This window comes from Heterodontus francisci, chromosome 3 (assembly GCF_036365525.1).
Source record: "Heterodontus francisci isolate sHetFra1 chromosome 3, sHetFra1.hap1, whole genome shotgun sequence".
In the NCBI taxonomy this organism is placed as follows: Eukaryota; Metazoa; Chordata; class Chondrichthyes; order Heterodontiformes; family Heterodontidae; genus Heterodontus; species Heterodontus francisci.
The window spans coordinates 31991212-32011984 of record NC_090373.1 but is presented as its reverse complement, the minus strand read 5'-3'; the positions used below and the strand labels follow the sequence as shown (position 1 = coordinate 32011984).

Here is a 20773-nt window from a genome sequence, read left to right as displayed (position 1 = left end):
CCCTTGATGTTCAATGGCATTACCATCGCTGAATCCCCCACCATCAACATCCTGGGGGTTACCATTGACCAGAAACTGAACTGGAGTAGCCATATAAATACTTTGGCTACAAGAGCAGGTCAGAGTCTGGGAATTCTGCGGCGAGTAACTCACCTCCTTACTCCCCAAAGCCTGTCCACCATCTACAAGGTTCAAGTCAGAAGTGTGATGAAATACTCTCCACTTGCCTGGATGACTGCAGCTCCAACAACAGGAAGCTCGACACCATTCAGGACAGCCACCCACTTGATGGGCACCCCTTCCACCACCTTAAACATTCACTCCTTCCACCACCAGCACTCAGTGGCAGCAGTGTGTACCATCTACAAGATGCTCTTCAACAACTCACCAAGACTCCTTTGATAGTACCTTCCATACCTGCGACCTCTACCACCCAACGGAACAAGGGCAGCAGATGCATGGGACCACCACCCTCCAAGTCACACACCATCCTGACTTGGAATTATGTTGTCGTTCTTTCATTGTTGCTGGGTCAAAATCCTGGAACTCACTCCCTAACAAAATTTGACACTGAGCTACATAAGGAGATGTTAGGGTAGATGGCCAAAAGCTTGGTCAAAAAGATAGGTTTTAAGGGGTGTCTTCTATAAGGAAAGAGAGACAGAGAGGTTTGGCAGGTGGGGGCGGGGAATTCCAGAGTTTAAGGCCCCAGCAACTGAAGGCATCGCCGTGAATAGTGGAGCGATTTAAATCGGGCATGCTCAAGAAGCCAGAATTGGAGGAGCACAGCTATCTTGGAGGGTTGAAAGGGCTGGAGAAGGTTACAGAGATAGGGAGGGATGAGACCATGGGGGGGATTTCAAAACAAGGGTAAGAATTACAAAATTGAGGTGTTGCTTACCAGGTGCCCATGTAGGTCAGCAAGTACATGGATGATGGGTGAACGGGACTCGATGTGAGTTAGGACATGGGCAGCAGATTTTTGTATGACCTCAGGTTTACAGAGGATAGCGCATGGGAGACCAGCCAGGAGTGAATTGGAATTCACAAGCCTTGAAGTAACAAAGGCATAGATGGGAGTTTCAGCAGCAGATAAGCTTAGGCAGGGCTGGAGTTGGGCATTGTTAAGGAGGTGGAAATAGGCAATCTTAGTGATGGCAGGCTGGAAGCTCATCTCAGGGTCAAATATGACACCAAGGTTGCAAATAGTCTATTTCAGCTTTATGCAGTTGCCAAGGAGAGAGATGGAATCAGAGGCCAAGGAATGGATTTGGGGGTTGCCAAGGAGAGGGGTGGAGTCAGTGGCCGAGGAACGGATTTGGGGGTTGCCAAGGAGAGGGATGGAGTCAGTGGCCAAGGAATGGATTTTGTGGTGGGAACCAACCAATGACTTCAGTCTTCCCAATACTTATTGGAGGAAATTTCTGATCATCCAGTACTGGATGTTGGACAAGCAGTTTGATAATTTAGAGACAGTGGAGGAGTCGAGGGAGGGGGTGAGGTGAGCTGGGTATCGTCAGCGTACAAGTGGAAACTGATGTCGTGTTTAGGACGGGACACCACAGGTAACGGTGCAAGAGCGGGAAAAGGAGCCATTGGAGGTGATTCTCTGTCTACCACTGGATAGGTTAGAATGGAAACAGGTGAGTGCAGTCTCCCTTCAGCTGAATGATGGTGGAGAGGCATTGGAGAAGAATGGTTTGTTAAACCATGTCAAAGACTGCAAACAGGTCATGAAAGACGACCTGGGATCAAAGACGGAAGCTCAGAGATACCTGTTCTCTGATTGCTGAACCATTTGAAAAATCCCATTATAAAGTGTGAAACTTAATCTGGTGTGGGGGGAGGAGGGGGATATGGAGAAAAGCTGCAGTTTCCAGCCAGTGACATCTCGCCTAACATGACATTTGCCAGTTTGTAATTCAAAAGAAAAGCCTGCAGCATGAAAACAGTACAAGCTTGGCATAAGAGCAACAGACTTTGTGGACAACGTGGAACTCAGATTGTCCTCGTACAACATCTCATCTAGCAGGTGTGTGAAAAAGAAAACCCAATAGTTACATCCAAAGGCTGTTGCCACTGGATCATAAGATTAGCTTAATGAGTATATTGATCTCTTGTGGACTGATTGTAGTTCTATTTTTAAGTGTTGTGTTCTTTTAATATCTTTCTGTTTCTTTTGTTTCTGTGTACTTCATTTGTAAATAAATCTCACCAAGTAGCTTAAACTAGCTAGTAATTTGGCAACGTGTTTTTGAAGGTGATAAGAGAACGTGGCAGGCTTCCCACATATTCTCCAGTGATCTGTGTTTCGTCATTTGTAGTTAATTATTAAACCTTGGCATGCTAACCAGTATGAGCTCATGAGAGCATTTGTCTGTTTTTGGAAGCTGTAATCTAGATTTGAACATAAGTGTTTGGAAAAACTCCAAACTGTCAAAATCCATATCATGCCCTTGTGGTAACTTATATGTCATATGTGCTGCTATAGTATTCACCTATTCACATTAGTTTTACATTTTGTGATTAATTTTATTTGCATTGCCACTAAACAGCAATAACTTCGTGGTCAATATTGTTTAGTGCTGAAATGATTTGCACATTAATCCCTAATCTGTACCCATTCAGAGGCAACTAAAGAGATGAGACAACATAGAACAAAAAGAAAAAGTATACAAAATGCAAAAAAAAAGATCCTGGCAAATGGGAAAGATACAAAGTACAGCAAAGGGTAACAGAACTGATACTAAGAGCTACAAAAAGGGAACGTCAAAAGAAACTTGCAAGGGACATCAAAATCAACACAAAGATTTATTACAATTATAATAGGAAAACGAGGGTACTCAGGAGCAATTGGGCCCCTTGAAAACTGATCATGATGATATTGTCAATGAAAATAATGAAATGGTGGACATGCTGAATAATTACGTTGCATCAGTAGAGGAAGTGGTCAGCATGCTGGAAATCTTAAGGAAACTAATATTCAATCAGGGACAGGGACACACCACAATTAAAGTAAGCAAAATAACAGTGATGAAGAAAATAATGGCACTCAAGAGTGACTGATCTCCAGGACCGATGGCTTCATCTCATGGTTTTAAAGGACGTAGATGAGAACATTGCAGATGCCCTATAATCTTCCAAAGTCCTCTAAACTTGGGAACCTTTCCTTTGGATTGGAAAATTGTGCATGTAACTCTGCTATTTAAGAAGGGTGATGGAGGGAAACTAGGGAATTTTAGACCAGCTAGCCTAACATCTGTTGTTGGGAAATTGCAAGAGTCTATAATTAGGATAGAATGAATGACCACCTTGAACATTTTCAGCTAATACGAGAGAGCCAGCACGGATTTGTAAAGGGTAGGTTATGCCTGACGAATTTGATCAATTTTTTTGGAGAGATAGCTGAAGTAGTGGACAGGGGGATATGGATGTTCTTTATATGGACTTCCAGAAGGCAGTTGATAAAGTCCCTCACAAGAGACTGGTAGAGCTAAAGTTGAAGCCCAAGGAACTGAAGGCAAATTATTTGCTTGGTTAGCAAACTTACTGAGCAGCAGGAGATAGAGGGCAGGGATAATGGACAGGTACTGTAATTAGCAGGATGTGACTAGTGATGTCCCGGGGTTGTGTTGGGGCTTCAACTATTCATCGTATTTATTAATGATTTAGATGATGAGATAGGAAGCCACATATCCAAGTTTGCCAATGACACATGGCATTGTAAGTGGTGCAGATGGAAACATAAAATTTCAAAGAGGGAGTGATAGGTTAGGTGACTAGGCAAAACTGGCAAATGGATTTCAATGTAGGCAAATGTGAGGTCATCCACTTTGGACCTAAAAAGGATAGAAGAGGGAAGCTTCTAACTGATGAAAAAATGGAAACAGGGGAGGTCCAAAGAGACTTGGAGTCAAAGTACAAAGATCATTAAAATGTCATGGACAGGTGCAAAAAATAACCAAAAGGCTAATCGAATGCTGGCTGTTATATCTGGAAGAATAGAATACAATAAAGGTAGAAGTCATGCTTCAGCTATATAAAACCCTGGTTAGACCCTACCTGAAGTACTGTGAGCAGTTCTGGGCACCTGTGGAAGGATTATATTGTGTGAAAATTGGCTGTGCATTTCCTGGGTTCCAACAATGATTGCACGTCAAAAATACTTCATTGGTTATTAAGCACTTTGGAATGTCCTCAGGTCCTTGGAGGGAGTGCAATGTAAGTTTATCAGAATGATACTTGGACTCCAAGGGTTAAATTACACAGAGAGATTACACAAACTAGGGTTGTGTTCCCCAATTAAGGAGTGATTTGATCGAAGTTTTCAAGATTTTAAGGGGAACAGGGTAGATAGAGAAAAACTATTTCCACTGGTTGTGGAGTCTCGGACTGGGGAGCATGGTCTAAAAATTAGAGCTGACCTTTCAGGAGTGAAATTAGGAAATACTTCTAAATGCAAAGGGGGGTAGAAGTTTGGAACTCTCTTCAGCAAATGGCAATCAATGCTAGATCAATTGTAAATTTTAAATGAGATTGATCGGGGTAAAGGTGGGTATATGGAGTTAGGTCACAGAACAGCCATGATCTCATTGAATGGTGGCAGAACAGGCTTGAGGGGATGAATGGCCTTCTCCTATTCCTATGTTCTGCAAACAATTCTCACCAACATAATTCTGTAAATTTGCATTTGATGAATTTCCGTGAACTATTTCTTTTCCACTCCTGTTACGCAGTGTTGACATTCAGCACACCCAGGTCAGGTAGAACACAGACATTGGAGAGGCAAGCTCCTGTTACTTGTATCCTTTATCCCATTTTCTTGCAGCCTGCCTCAACTAGCAATGCTAAGTTTGTGCAATATCAGGAATTTTGTACCATGAGGTGGTGCTGATGAGAAACTGGGTTGAATTTCATACTCATGATGTAGGTTGTTTAGAGCCTGTAGAAAGAGCCAATTCGTATTGGCTAGATTTGGAGTCAGTTCCCAGCGGTGAAATAACTGTTATATCTAATGTACCATGCAGCTATTCTCCAGGCCTGTGATCAGCTTACTCACCTAGTTTGATGTGCTTTTATGTCCTCTTTTTTTACATTGATTTAGCAACACTAGAGATTTAAACAAAAAATTGGGTCCTTTCATTTCTCACTTAAATGTGTTTTTGGTATCAGCCATAGCTTAGTGGTAGCACCTCCATCTCTTGAGTCAGAAGGACTGGTGCATATAATCTAGACAGTAAAATACTGAGGGAGTGCTGCACTGTTGGAGATGCTGTCCTTTGAATGAGACATTAAACCAAGCCTCTATCTTTACTTTCAGATGGATGTAAAAGTTCCCATGGCACTATTTCGAAGAAGAGCTGGGTTGTTGTCCCTGGGGTCCTGGCCAATACTTATCCCTCAACCAACATCACTAAAAGTACATTATCTGGTCATTATCCCATTGCTGTTTGTGGGAGCTTGCTGTGTGAAAATTGGCTGTGCGTTTCCTAGGCTCCAACAATGATTGCACGTCAAAAATACTTCATTGGTTGTTAAGCACTTTGGAATGTCCTCAGGTCCTGAAAGGTGCTTTATAAATACAAGTTCTTTTTTTTTTAATGTTCTCAGAAAGTAGACCTAAGCAAGCACATTTCTTGTCATGCACAAGCTGTCTGGATTGTCACGCTTGTTATCCCGTCATTCCTGAGGGGAGGGTGATGATAAACTGGGTTAAATTTCAAACTCATTCCTTACTTATGCTCAGTCCCTCACTCTGTCAACCAAACTTCAACAACAAATTACTTAAAAGAAGAGTACCTCGGGGAAAATACTTTCAAATCAGGCTTCACTTTCTTGTGTATATTTGTGCGTAGAAATATTTAGTTGGATCTATGATAGTTTGGATGTGGGACAGCCGAGGCAGAAAGCCACAGGTCCAACTGTTCAAGGATCAGCAACCTTTCCCTTTAGGGATACAAATTTGGAATTGGCATGGAATCTTTAACCCACCACCAGTAGACCTGTCTCCCCATAGAGGAACCAGGGGCGTACTGACCTTGCTCAGCCATTAGCAGCAATGAACTGATAAGTACAGTTAGCGAAGACTGGGGATGAGCTGAGATTGGGAAGATGAGGTGAGATCAAGGATTGATGAGGTGAGAATAGGGATGAGTGAAGATCATTGATGAGGTGAGATCAAGAATATATGAAGATTGGGGATGAAAGAATGTCAGTGATGAGGTGAGATCAGGAATGAGGTGAGACCGGGGATGAGTGAAGATCGGGAAGAGGTGAGATCAGGGATGAGTTAAGATCAGGATGAGGTGAGATCGGGAATGAGTGAAGATCAGGAATCAGGAAGATAGGGGATGAGCCGAGATCAGCGGTGTAAAGATCAGTGATGAGGTGAGATCAGGAATGAGTGAAGATCAGTGATAGCTTAGATCAGGGATGAGTGAAGATTGGGAAGAGGTGAGATCAGGGATGAGTGAAGATCAGGATGAGGTGAGATCAGGAATGAATGAAAATCAGGGATGAGGTGAGATCGGGGAGGAGCTGAGATCAAGGATCAGGAAGATAGGGGATGAGCCGAGATCAGGGGTGAGTGAAGATCAGTGATGAGGTGAGATTCGGGATGAGTGAAGAATAGTAATTAGCTGAGATCAGGGTTGAGTGAACATCAATGATGTAAGATCGGGGATGAGTGAAGATCAGTGATGTAAGATCGCGGATGAGGTGAGATCGGTGATGAGTGAAGATCAGTGATGAGATGAGATCAAGACTAAGTGAAAGTCAGTGATGTGGTGAGATTGGATATGAGTGAAGATCAGTGATGAGGTCAGATCAATGATGAGGTGAGATCAAGAATAAGTGACGATCGGGGATGAATGAAGATTGAGGATGAAGTGAGATCAGTGATGGAGATCACTGATGAGATAAGATCGGGGTTAAGTGAACATCAGTGATGAGGTAAGATTGGCGATGAATGAAAATCGGGGATGAGTGAAGATGAGTGATGAGGTGAGATCTAGATTGAAGATCAGTGATGAGGTGAGGATGAGTGAAGATTGGGATGAGGTGAGGTCTGGGATGAATGAAGATCGGGGATGTGAAGATCAGTGATGAGGTGAGATTGGGATGAGCGCAGATTAGGCAAGAAGTGCAGTGATGAAGTGAGATCGGGGATGAGTGGATATCAGGGATGCAGTGAGATTGGGGTTGAGTGAAGATTGGGATGAGGTGAGATCAGGAATGGGTGAAGATCAGTGATGAGCTGCGATCAGGGATAAGGTGCGATTAGGGATGAGTGAAGATCGGGGATGAGGTGAGATTGGAGATGAATGAAGATCAGTGATGAGGTGAGATTGGGGATGAGTGAATATCAGTGATGAGCGGAGATCGGGGATGAAGGGAGATCAAGAATAAGTGAAGATAAGTGATGAGGTGATATTGTGGACGAGTGAAGATCAGGGATGTGATATTGTGGATGAGTGAAGATCAGGGATGTGAGATTGTGGACGAGTGAAGATCAGGGATGTGAGATTGAGGATGAGTGAAGATGAGTGATCAGGTGAGATTGAGGATGAGTGATATGTGATGAGCTGAGATTGAGGATGAGTGAAGATCAGTGATGAGGTGAGATTGGGGATGAGTGAAGATCAGTGATGAGCTGAGATTGAGGATGTGTGAAGATCAGTGATGAGGTGAGATTGAGGATGAGTGAAGATCAGTGATGAGGTGAGATTGGGGATGAATGAAGATCAGTGATGAGGTGAGAATGGGAATGAGTGAAGATCCGTGATGAGGTGAGATTGGGGATGAGTGAAGATCAGTGATGAGGTGAGATTGGGGATGAGTGAAGATCAGTGATGAGGTGAGATTGAGGATGAGTGAAGATCAGTGATGAGGTGAGATTGGGGATGAGTGAAGATCAGTGATGAGGTGAGATTGAGGATGAGTGAAGATCAGTGATGAGGTGAGATTGGGGATGAGTGAAGATCAGTGATGAGGTGAGATTGGGGATGAGTGAAGATCAGTGATGAGGTGAGATTGAGGATGAGTGAAGATCAGTGATGAGGTGAGAATGGGAATGAGTGCAGATCCGTGATAAGGTGAGATTGGGGATGAGTGAAGATCAGTGATGAGGTGAGATTGAGGATGAGTGAAGATCAGTGATGAGGTGAGATTGGGGATGAGTGAAGATCAGGGATGAGGTGAGATTGGGGATGAGTGAAGATCAGGGATGTGAGATTGGGGATGAGTGAAGATCAGTGATGAGGTGAGATTGAGGATGAATGAAGATCAGTGATGAGTGAAGATCAGGGATGTGAGATTGGGGATGAGTGAAGATCAGTGATGAGGTGAGATCGGGGTGAGTGAAGATCAGTGATGAGGTGAGATCGGGGGTGAGTGAAGATCAGTGATCAGGTGAGATCGGGGGTGAGTGAAGATCAGGGATGAGGTGAGATTGGGGATGAGTGAAGATCATTGATGAGGTGAGATCAAGAATATGTGAAGATTGGGGATGAAAGAATGTCAGTGATGAGGTGAGATCAGGAATGAGGTGAGATCAGGGATGAGTTAAGATCAGGATGAGGTGAGATCGGGAATGAGTGAAGGTCAGGAATCAGGAAGATAGGGGATGAGCCGAGATCAGGGGTGTAAAGATCAGTGATGAGGTGAGATCAGAAATGAGTGAAGATCAGTGATAGCTGAGATCAGGGATGCGTGAAGATTGGGAAGAGGTGAGATCAGGGATGAGTGAAGATCAGGATGAGGTGAGATCAGGAATGAATGAAAATCAGGGATTTTCACTTTGGAGCATCCGCGATGCTGAGGAGGTCGTGGATAGCACGTTTAGCGAATTGGTCACACCGCAGATTAGGATTGCTGAGGGAGAAAGGGAATGGGTGACCAAAAGGCAGAGAAAGAGCAGGAAGGCAGCGCAGGTGTCCCCTGCGATCATCTCCCTCCACAACAGGTATACCGTTTTGGATACTGTTGAGGGAGATGGCTCACCAGGGGAAGGCAGCAGCAGCCAGGTTCATGGCACCGTGGCTGGCTCTGCTGTTCAGAAGGGCGGGAAAAAGAGTGGAAGGGCTATAGTCATAGGGGATTCGATTGTAAGGGGAGTAGATAGGCGGTTCTGTGGTCGAAAACGAGACTCCCGAATGGTATGTTGCCTCCCAGGTGCACGGGTCAGGGATGTCTCAGATTGGCTGCAGAACATTCTGAAGGGGGAGGGTGAACAGCCAGTTGTCGTTGTGCACATAGGCACCAATGATATAGGTAAAAAACGGGATGAGGTCCTACAAGCAGAATTTAGGGAGTTAGGGGCCAAGTTAAAAAGTAGGACCTCAGAGGTAGTAATCTCAGGATTGCTACCAGTGCCACGTGATAGTCAGAGTAGAAATGAAAGAATAGTCAGGATGAATGCGTGGCTTGAGAGATGGTGCAGGAGGGAGGGGTTCAGATTTTTGGGACATTGGGACCAGTTCTGGGGGAGGTGGGACTATTACAAATTGGACGGTCTACACCTGGGCCGGACTGGAACCAATGTCCTTGGGGGTGCTTTTGCTAACGCTGTTGGGGAGGGTTTAAACTAATGTGGCAGGGGGATGGGAACCAAATGAGGTCAGTGGAGAGTAAGGATGTAGTAACTAAAGCCAGTAAGGAACTAGATAATGAAGTCAGCATGACTGAGGGAAAGAGTAAGCAGGGAGCAGATGATGAAAGCAAAGGGACTGGTGGTCTGAGGTGTATTTGTTTTAATGCAAGAAGTGTAGTAGGTAAGGCAGATGAACTTAGGGCTTGGATTAGTACCTGGGAGTATGATGTTATTGCTATTACTGAGACTTGGTTAAGGGAAGGGCATGATTGGCAACTAAATATTCCAGGATACCGATGCTTCAGGAGGGATAGAGAGGGAGGAAAAAGGGGTGGAGGAGTTGCATTACTGGTCAAAGAGGATATCACAGCTGTGCTGAAGGAATGCACTATGGAGGACTCGAGCTGTGAGGCAATATGGGCAGAACTCAGAAATAGGAAGGGTGCGGTAACAATGTTGGGTCTGTACTACAGGCCTCCCAACAGCGAGCGTGAGATAGAGGTACAAATATGTGAACAGATTATGGAAAGCTGTAGGAGCAACAGGGTAGTGGTGATAGGAGATTTTAATTTTCCCAACATTGACTGGGATTCACTTACTGTTAGAGGTCTAGATGGAGCAGAATTTGTAAGGAGCATCCAGGAGGGTTTTCTAGAGCAGTATGTAAATAGTCCAACTCGGGAAGGGGCCATACTGGACCTGGTGTTGGGGAATGAGCCGGGCCAGGTGGTTGAAGTTTCAGTAGGGGACTACTTTGGGAATAGTGATCACAATTCCGTAAGTTTTAGAATACTCATGGACAAAGACGAGAGTGGTCCTAAAGGAAGAGTGCTAAATTGGGGGAAAGCCAACTATACCAAAATTCGGCAGGAGCTGGGGAATGTAGATTGGGAGCAGCTGTTTGAAGGTAAATCCACATTTGATATGTGGGAGTCTTTTAAAGAGAGGTTGATTAACGTGCAGGAGAGACATGTTCCTGTGAAAATGAGGGATAGAAATGGCAAGATTAGGGAACCATGGATGACAGGTGAAATTGTGAGACGAGCTAAGAGGAAAAAGGAAGCATACATAAGGTCTAGGCGGCTGAAGAAAGATGAAGCTTTGAAAGAATATCGGGATTGTAGGCGCAATCTGAAACAAGGAATTAAGAGGGCTAAAAGGGGTCATGAAATATCTTTAGCAAACAGGGTTAAGGAAAATCCCAAAGCCTTTTATTCATATATAAGGAGCAAGAGGGTAACTAGAGAAAGGATTGGCCCACTCAAGGACAAAGGAGGAAAATTATGCGTGGAGTCAGAGAAAATGGGTGAGATTCTAAATGAGTACTTTGCATCGGTATTCACCGAGGAGAGGGACATGACGGATGTTGAGGTTAGGGACAGATGTTTGATTACTCTAGGTCAAGTTGGCATAAGGAGAGAGGAAGTGTTGGGTATTCTAAAAGGTATTAAGGTGGACAAGTCCCCAGGTCCGGATGGGATCTATCCCAGGTTACTGTGGGAAGCGAGAGAGGAAATAGCTGGGGCCTTAACAGATATCTTTGCAGCATCCTTAAACACGGGTGAGGTCCCGGAGGACTGGAGAATTGCTAATGTTGTCCCCTTGTTTAAGAAGGGTAGCAGGGAAAATCCAGGTAATTATAGACCGGAGAGCCTGACGTCAGTGGTAGGGAAGCAGCTGGAGAAGATACTGAGGGATAGGATCTATTTTCATCTGGAAGAAAATGGGCTTATCAGTGATAGGCAACATGGTTTTGTGCAGGGAAGGTCATGTCTTACCAACTTAATAGAATTCTTTGAGGAAGTGACAAAGTTGATTGATGAGGGAAGGGCTGTAGATGTCGTATACATGGACTTCAGTAAGGCGTTTGATAAGGTTCCCCATGGTAGGCTGATGGAGAAAGTGAAGGCGCATGGGGTCCAAGGTGTACTAGCTAGATGGATAAAGAACTGGCTGGGCAACAGGAGACAGAGGGTAGCAGTGGAAGGGAGTTTCTCAAAATGGAGACGTGTGACCAGTGGTGTTCCACAGGGATCCGCGCTGGGACCACTGTTGTTTGTGATAGACATAAATGATTTGGAGGAAAGTATAGGTGGTCTGATTAGCAAGTTTGCAGACGACACTAAGATTGGTGGAGTAGCAGATAGTGAAGGGGACTGTCAGAGAATACAGCAGAATATAGATAGACTGGAGAGTTGGGCAGAGAAATGGCAGATGGAGTTCAATCAGGGCAAATGTGAGGTGATGCATTTTGGAAGATCCAATTCAAGAGTGAACTATACAGTAAATGGAAAAGTCCTGGGGAAAATTGATGTACAGAGAGATTTGGGTGTTCAGGTCCATTGTTCCCTGAAGGTGGCAACGCAGGTCAATAGAGTGGTCAAGAAGGCATACGGCATGCTTTCCTTCATCGGACGGGGTATTGAGTACAAGAGTTGGCAGGTCATGTTACAGTTTTATAGGACTTTGGTTCGGCCACATTTGGAATACTGCGTGCAGTTCTGGTCGCCACATTACCAAAAGGATGTGGATGCTTTGGAGAGGGTGCAGAGGAGGTTCACCAGGATGTTGCCTGGTATGGAGGGCGCTAGCTATGAAGAGAGGTTGAGTAGATTAGGATTATTTTCATTAGAAAGACGGAGGTTGAGGGGGGACCTGATTGAGGTGTACAAAATCATGAGAGGTATAGACAGAGTGGATAGCAAGAAGCTTTTTCCCAGAGTGGGGGATTCAATTACAAGGGGACATGAGTTCAAAGTGAAAGGGGAAAAGTTTAGGGGGGATATGCGTGGAAAGTTCTTTACGCAGAGGGTGGTGGGTGCATGGAACGCATTGCCAGCGGAGGTGGTAGACGCGGGCACGATAAGATGTATCTAGACAGATACAAGAATGGGCAGGAAGTAAAGAGATACAGACCCTTAGAAAATAGGCGACAGGTTTAGTTAGAGGATTTGGATCGGCGTAGGCTTGGAGGGCCGAAGGGCCTGTTCCTGTGCTGTAATTTTCTTTGTTCTTTGTTTGTTCTTTGAGGTGAGATCGGGGAGGAGCTGAGATCAAGGATCAGGAAGATAGGGGATGAGCCGAGATCAGGGGTGAGTGAAGATCAGTGATGAGGTGAGATTGGGGATGAGTGAAGAATAGTAATTAGCTGAGATCGGGGTTGAGTGAACATCAATGATGTAAGATTGCAGATGAGGTGAGATCGGTGATGAATGAAGATCAGTGATGAGATGAGATCAAGACTAAGTGAAAGTCAGTGATGTGGTGAGATTGGATATGAGTGAAGATCAGTGATGAGGTGAGATCAAGAATAAATGACGATTGGGGATGAGTGGATATCAGGAATGCTGTGAGATTGGGGTTGAGTGAAGATTGGGATGAGGTGAGATCAGGAATGGGTGAAGATCAGTGATGAGCTGCGATCAGGGATAAGGTGCGACTAGGGATGAGTGAAGATCGGGGATGAGGTGAGATTGGAGATGAATGAAGATCAGTGATGAGCGGAGATCGGGGATGAGAGGAGATCAAGAATAAGTGAAGATCAGTGATGAGGTGAGATTGTGGACGAGTGAAGATCAGGGATGTGAGATTGTGGACGAGTGAAGATCAGGGATGTGAGATTGAGGATGAGTGATGATAAGTGATGAGCTGAGATTGAGGATGAGTGAAGATAAGTGATGAGGTGAGATTGGGGATGAGTGAAGATCAGTGATGAGGTGAGAATGGGGATGTGAAGATCAGTGATGAGGTGAGATCGGGGATGAATGAAGATCAATGATGAGGTGAGAATGGGGATGAGTGAAGATCAGCGATGAGGTGTGATCGGAGATGAGTGAAGATCAGTGATGAGGTGTGATCGGAGATGAGTGAAGATCAATGATGAGGTGAGAACGGGGATGAGTGAAGATCCGTGATGAGGTGAGATCGGGGATGAATGAAGATCAGTGATGAGTTGAGATCGGGGATGAATGAAGATCAGTGATGAGGTGAGAATTGGGATGAGTGAAGATCAGTGATGAGGTGAGATCGTGGATGAATGAAGATCAATGATGAGGTGAGAATGGGGATGAGTGAAGATCAGTGATGAGGTGAGATCGGGGATGTGTCAAGTTCAGTGATGAGGTGAGTTTGGGGATGAGTGAATATCAGTGATGAGGTGAGTTTAGCAATGAGTGGTGGTCAGTGATGAGTTGAGAATGGGGATGAGTGAAGATGAGTGATGAGGTGAGATCGGGGATGAATGAAGATCAGTGATGAGGTGAGAATTGGGATGAGTGAAGATCCGTGATGAGGTGAGATCGGGGATGAATGAAGATCAGTGATGAGGTGAGAATTGGGATGAGTGAAGATCAGGATGAGGTGAGATCGGGGATGAATGAAGATCAGTGATGAGGTGAGAATTGGGATGAGTGAAGATCAGGATGAGGTGAGATCGGGGATGAATGAAGATCAGTGATGAGGTGAGAATTGGGATGAGTGAAGATCAGGATGAAGTGAGTTTGGGGATGAGTGAAGATCAGTGATGAGGTGAGATCGGGGGTGAGTGAAGATCAGTGATGAGGTGAGATTGAGGATGACTGAAGATCAATGATGAGGTGAGATCGGGGATGCGTGAAGATCAGTGATGAGGTGAGATCGGGGATGAGTGAAGATCAGTGATGAGGTGAGATTGGGGATGAGTGAAGATCAGTGATGAGGTGAGATTGGGGATGAGTGAAGATCAGTGATGAGGTGAGATTGGGGATGAGTGAAGATCCGTGATGAGGTGAGATCGGGGATGAGTGAAGATCCGTGATGAGGTGAGTTTAGCTATGAGTGGTGGTCAGTGATGAGGTGAGTTTGGGGATGAGTGAAGATCAGTGATGAGGTGAGATCGGGGATGAGTGAAGATCAGTGATGAGGTGAGATTGGGGATGAGTGAAGATCCGTGATGAGGTGAGATCGTGGATGAATGAAGATCAATGATGAGGTGAGATCAAGATTGAGTGAAGATCAGTGATGAGGTGAGATTGAGGATGAGTGATGATAAGTGATGAGCTGAGATTGAGGATGAGTGAAGATAAGTGATGAGGTGAGATTGGGGATGAGTGAAGATCAGTAATGAGGTGAGAATGGGGATGAATGAAGATCAGATATGAGGTGAGTTTGGGGATGAGTGAAGATCAGTGATGAGGTGAGATCGTGGATGAATGAAGATCAATGATGAGGTGAGTTCGGGGATGAGTGAAGATCAGTGATGAGGTGAGATCGTGGATGAATGAAGATCAATAATGAGGTGAGTTCGGGGATGAGTGAAGATCAGTGATGAGGTGAGATCGTGGATGAATGAAGATCAATAATGAGGTGAGTTTGGGGATGAGTGAAGATCAGTGATGAGGTGAGATTGGGGATGAATGAAGATCAGTGATGAGATGAGATTGAGGATGAGTGAAGATCAGTGATGAGGTGAGATTGGGGATGAGTGAAGATCAAGGATGTGAGATAAAGAATACGTGAAGACCTGTGATGAAGTGAGATCAAGATTGAGTGATGATCAGTGATGAGGTGAGATCCATGATAAGTGAAGATCGGGGATGAGTGAATATCAGGGATGTGAGATTGGGGATGAGTGAAGATCAGTGATGAGGTGAGATCAAGATTGAGTGAAGATCGGGATGAGGTGAGGTCTGGGATGAATGAAGATCGGGATGTTAAGATTGAGGATGAGTGAAGATTGGGGATGAGCGTAGAGCGGGGATGAAGTGAGATGGGGATGAGCTGAGATCAGGGATGAGTGAATATCAGGGATAAGGTGAGATCAGGGATGAGCGAATATCAGGGATGAGCTGAGATCAGGGATGCAAAGATCGGGATGAACTGAGATCAGGATTGAGCTGAGATTGGGGATGAGTGAATATCAGTGATGAGGTGAGTTTGGGGATGAGTGAAGATCAGTGATGAGGTGAGATCGGGGATGAATGAAGATCAGTGATGAGGTGAGTTTGGGGATGAGTGAAGATCAGTGATGAGGTGAGATCGGGGATGAGTGAAGATCAGTGATGAGGTGAGTTTGGGGATGAATGAAGATCAGTGATGAGGTGAGATCGTGGATGAATGAAGATCAATGATGAGGTGAGTTTGGGGATGAGTGAAGATCAATGATGAGGTGAGTTTGGGGATGAGTGAAGATCAGTGATGAGGTGAGTTCGGGGATGAGTGAAGATCAGTGATGAGGTGAGATCGTGGATGAATGAAGATCAATAATGAGGTGAGTTCGGGGATGATTGAAGATCAATGATGAGGTGAGTTCGGGGATGAGTGAAGATCAGTGATAAGGTGAGATCAGAGATGAGTGAAGATCAGTGATGAGGTGAGATTGGGGATGAATGAAGATCAGTGATGAGATGAGATTGAGGATGAGTGAAGATCAGTGATGAGGTGAGATTGGGGATGAGTGAAGATCAAGGATGTGAGATAAAGAATACGTGAAGACCTGTGATGAAGTGAGATCAAGATTGAGTGATGATCAGTGATGAGGTGAGATCCATGATAAGTGAAGATCGGGGATGAGTGAATATCAGGGATGTGAGATTGGGGATGAGTGAAGATCAGTGATGAGGTGAGATCAAGATTGAGTGAAGATCGGGATGAGGTGAGGTCTGGGATGAATGAAGATCGGGATGTTAAGATTGAGGATGAGTGAAGATTGGGGATGAGCGTAGAGCGGGGATGAAGTGAGATGGGGATGAGCTGAGATCAGGGATGAGTGAATATCAGGGATAAGGTGAGATCAGGGATGAGCGAATATCAGGGATGAGCTGAGATCAGGGATGCAAAGATCGGGATGAACTGAGATCAGGATTGAGCTGAGATTGGGGATGAGTGAATATCAGTGATGAGGTGAGTTTGGGGATGAGTGAAGATCAGTGATGAGGTGAGATCGGGGATGAGTGAAGATCAGTGATGAGGTGAGATCGGGGATGAATGAAGATCAGTGATGAGGTGAGTTTGGGGATGAGTGAAGATCAGTGATGAGGTGAGATCGGGGATGAGTGAAGATCAGTGATGAGGTGAGTTTGGGGATGAATGAAGATCAGTGATGAGGTGAGATCGGGGATGAATGAAGATCGGTGATGAGGTGAGAATTGGGATGAGTGAAGATCAGTGATGAGGTGAGAATTGGGATGAGTGAAGATCAGGATGAGGTGAGATCGGGGATGAATGAAGATCAGTGATGAGGTGAGAATTGGGATGAGTGAAGATCCGTGATGAGGTGAGATCGTGGATGAATGAAGATCAATGATGAGGTGAGAATGGGGATGAGTGAAGATCAGTGATGAAGTGAGTTTGGGGATGAGTGAAGATCCGTGATGAGGTGAGAACGGGGATGAGTGAAGATCCGTGATGAGGTGAGATCGGGGGTGAGTGAAGATCAGTGATGAGGTGAGATTGAGGATGACTGAAGATCAGTGATGAGGTGAGATTGGGGATGAGTGAAGATCCGTGATGAGGTGAGAACGGGGATGAGTGAAGATCAGTGATGAGGTGAGATTGAGGATGACTGAAGATCAGTGATGAGGTGAGATCGGGGATGAGTGAAGATCAGTGATGAGGTGAGAACGGGGATGAGTGAAGATCCGTGATGAGGTGAGATCGGGGATGCGTGAAGATCAGTGATGAGGTGAGTTTGGGGATGAGTGAATATCAGTGATGAGGTGAGTTTAGCGATGAGTGGTGGTCAGTGATGAGGTGAGTTTGGGGATGAGTGAAGATCAGTGATGAGGTGAGATCGGGGATGAGTGAAGATCAGTGATGAGGTGAGATCGGGGATGAGTGAAGATCAGTGATGAGGTGAGATCGGGGATGAGTGAAGATCAGTGATGAGGTGAGATTGGGGATGAGTGAATATCAGTGATGAGGTGAGTTTAGCGATGAGTGGTGGTCAGTGATGAGGTGAGTTTGGGGATGAGTGAAGATCAGTGATGAGGTGAGATCGGGGATGAGTGAAGATCAGTGATGAGGTGAGATCGGGGATGAGTGAAGATCAGTGATGAGGTGAGATCGGGGATGTGTCAAGTTCAGTGATGAGGTGAGTTTAGCGATGAGTGGTGGTCAGTGATGAGGTGAGTTTGGGGATGAGTGAAGATCAGTGATGAGGTGAGAATTGGGATGAGTGAAGATCAGGATGAGGTGAGATCGGGGATGAATGAAGATCAGTGATGAGGTGAGAATTGGGATGAGTGAAGATCAGTGATGAGGTGAGATCGTGGATGAATGAAGATCGGTGATGAGTGAAGATCAGTGATGAGGTGAGATCAGGGATGTGTGAAGATCCAGGATCAATGAACATCGGGGATGAGCCGTGAACAGTGATGAGCTGAGATCGGGTTCTGTGAAGATCTGGGATGAATAAAGATTGGGGATGAGGTAAGATCAGTGACGATGACTATCAGTGATGAGCAAAGATCAGGAATGAGCAGGGGCTGCTGATCAGATATGAGGGCTGAATGGAGATCAGTGATGAGTAAAGCTCCGTGATGAGAAGAGATCAATGATAAAGATCAGTGATGAGGTGAGATCAGTGAGGTGCAGAGATTGGTGGTGAGGTGGGATTGGGATGAAGTGTAATTGGAGAAAGTGAGATTGGTGTGTCTACCAAGCTCAAAGAGGAAGTATCAGCTTGTCCTCAGGAGCCGAATGGTGGGAGAGACTCAGGGTGGTACCATGGTACTTTATACACCAGCCCCCTTCTCTCTTGCCACTAATCAGAGGCTTGCAGCTGGGAGTTATGAAACCTAGCTCCAGGAACAGGAGGGTGTACCTAGGTACGATCTCAAGCTTGGCTATCTGCTCCATTAGTCCACTCGGCTGTTGCTTTATTCCACCAAAGTCAATAATCTTTTTATCGCTATTTCTCTCAACCTTTCTCTCTCATGTAGTTGTGCCCCTACCAGAGACTGGACCAGGAAGTATTAGGTGGTGCGACCACAACAGTCGGCCAAGAAGATCAGCAATACGACAAAGGCAAAATGTAGAGAACAATCCAACTGTTTCTGCAACCTTCACCAGTTCACCACAGAGGTAAGCTTTCGTTGTCCTGCACTGATTAATAATAAATTCTACAATTTAAAATTTTACGAATGTTAAAATCATTGGTATTGAGCATTAATATGCAAAGTTTTTCCCTCCCACTCCTTGTCCCTCCCACAGCTTATCCCTGCAATCCATTTTCTTCCTCATCCTTGTCCCTCCCATTCCTTGTACCTTCTCCACCAGCCCATTGTCCCTCCTCCCCCGTCCCTCCAATCCCTATACAGTGGTGCAATAATGCAGGTGCGGCCAACCTCCAAATACCTTGCCCAAGAAGCCATCCTTCATCTGTCAGACTGGTTGGTGAATGAGGCTATCACAGCTGAGCTTGGGTGAGCGGGACTTGGTGTGAGTTAAGATACAAGTTAGAAGAGTTTTGGATGAGGTGAAGTTTATGGAGGGTGGATGATGGGAAGTCAGCCAGGAGAGCATTGGAATAGTCAATTCTAGAGTAATAAAGGTACGGATTTGGTTTTCAGCAGTAGATGAACTAGGACAGAGGTGAAATAGACCGCTTTTGTGATGGAGAGGATATAGGGTTGGAAGCTCATCTCGGTCAGATAAGACGTTGAGATTCTGTATAGTCTGGTTCAGCCTGAGACAGTGGCTGTGGACAGGGATGGAATCAATGGCGTTTGAAAAGATTCATCTCAAGCTTCTTGAATTTTCTGCAGTTTTGACGTATTAAGGCAACTTTACTGAATTCTTCTCCTTGGTTAGATCCCTCACCCAACGAGAGGCAGGAAAATCCCAGGTATGTTGCCCACACTATTCAGTCCATGGATTTCAGAATCTATCCTATTTTGCCAGCTTGATCAATTCAGTGCCCTGGTTCTTAGACACTTCACATTGGTTGACAGTTCTTTTTGCAATTTGATAATGGATTTTTGACTTCCCTTTTGTCTTTTATGTGTACCTTTGAATGGGATTTCTTTTCATTTCAGAAATTTTCTTTGTTTTTCTCTCATGCAATGGTAATTGCAATCCTGATTCAATATCTGCATGTCAGCCTCAGAGCTGAAGATGAATATCTAACTGTATATCACCATCACCTGGTGTCACAAATAGAACTGTCCAAATACAAAGCTTCACACCCAATGCCATATTCCTCGTACCTTGCCAGAAGTAAATTAGGAAAGTGAAATTCATGTTTTTTAAATTAAATATCAGTCGTGTGCAGGTGAGTACAATGTACACTTTCCCCCTGCTACCCCCTAAAAAAGAATCAAAGCTAATTGGCAAAGTTTTATGCAATGTGAATAGACTGATTGCTGACATTCTGTTTCTATTCATTCATGGGATGTGGGCATCACTGGAAGGCCCATTCCTTGAGCAGGTGGTGATGGGCCTTCCTTGAACCTCTGCAGTCTGTGTGGTGAAGGTATTCCCACAGTGCTGTTATGGAGGGAGTGCCAGGATTTTGACCCTGCAATGACTAAGGAACAGCTATATATTTCCAAGTCAGGGTGGTGTGTGACTTGGAGGGGAACTTCCAGCTGGTGGTGTTCCTTCTTGGTGGTAGAGGTTGTGAGTCAGGCGGTGCTGTTGAAGAAGTCTTGGGGAGTTGGTGAAGTACATTTTGTAGATAAAACACACTGCAGCCACTGTGTGCCGGTGGTGGAGGGAGTGAATGTTAAAGTTGTTGGATGGGGTACGAGTCAAAAGACTGCCTTGTCCTGGATGGTGTCAATCCACCTGCAGTCTATAGCTATCCTTCTCACTATCTACCACATGGCCAATCTTTGTGTTGTCTTCAAACTTCTTGATCATGCCCCCTACATTTACGTCCAAGTCGTAAATATATACCACAAAAAGCAGGGGTCCCAGTACTGAGCCCTGCGGAACGCCACTAGAAACAGCCCACCAGTCACTAAAACACCCATCAACAATTACCCTTTGTTTCCTGCCACTGAGCCAATTTTGTATCCACCTTGCTGCATTTCCCTGGATCCCAGGTCCACCTACACCCATCTACGCAAGTGACGAGTATTCCATCTCCATCACATTGCTGCCTGAAAAGGGGTGGAGAGACTTGGGGGAGTAAGGAGGTGAGTTACTCGCTGCAGAATACCCAAACTCTGACCTGCTCTGGTAAGGCCACATACATCCATTCTG

At 45.1% G+C, this 20773-nt stretch overlaps 1 protein-coding gene across 1 annotated transcript in view; it reads left to right on the top strand.

Moving 5' to 3' along the window:
- The window catches only part of LOC137366750 (pecanex-like protein 1), a 329693-nt gene that overhangs the window by 82757 nt on the left and 226163 nt on the right, over window positions 1-20773 (top strand). The window contains exon 6 of the mRNA XM_068028407.1: window positions 18508-18649. Coding sequence (XP_067884508.1) covers window positions 18508-18649 — 142 coding nt within the window. The remainder of the gene's footprint in view (window positions 1-18507; window positions 18650-20773) is intronic.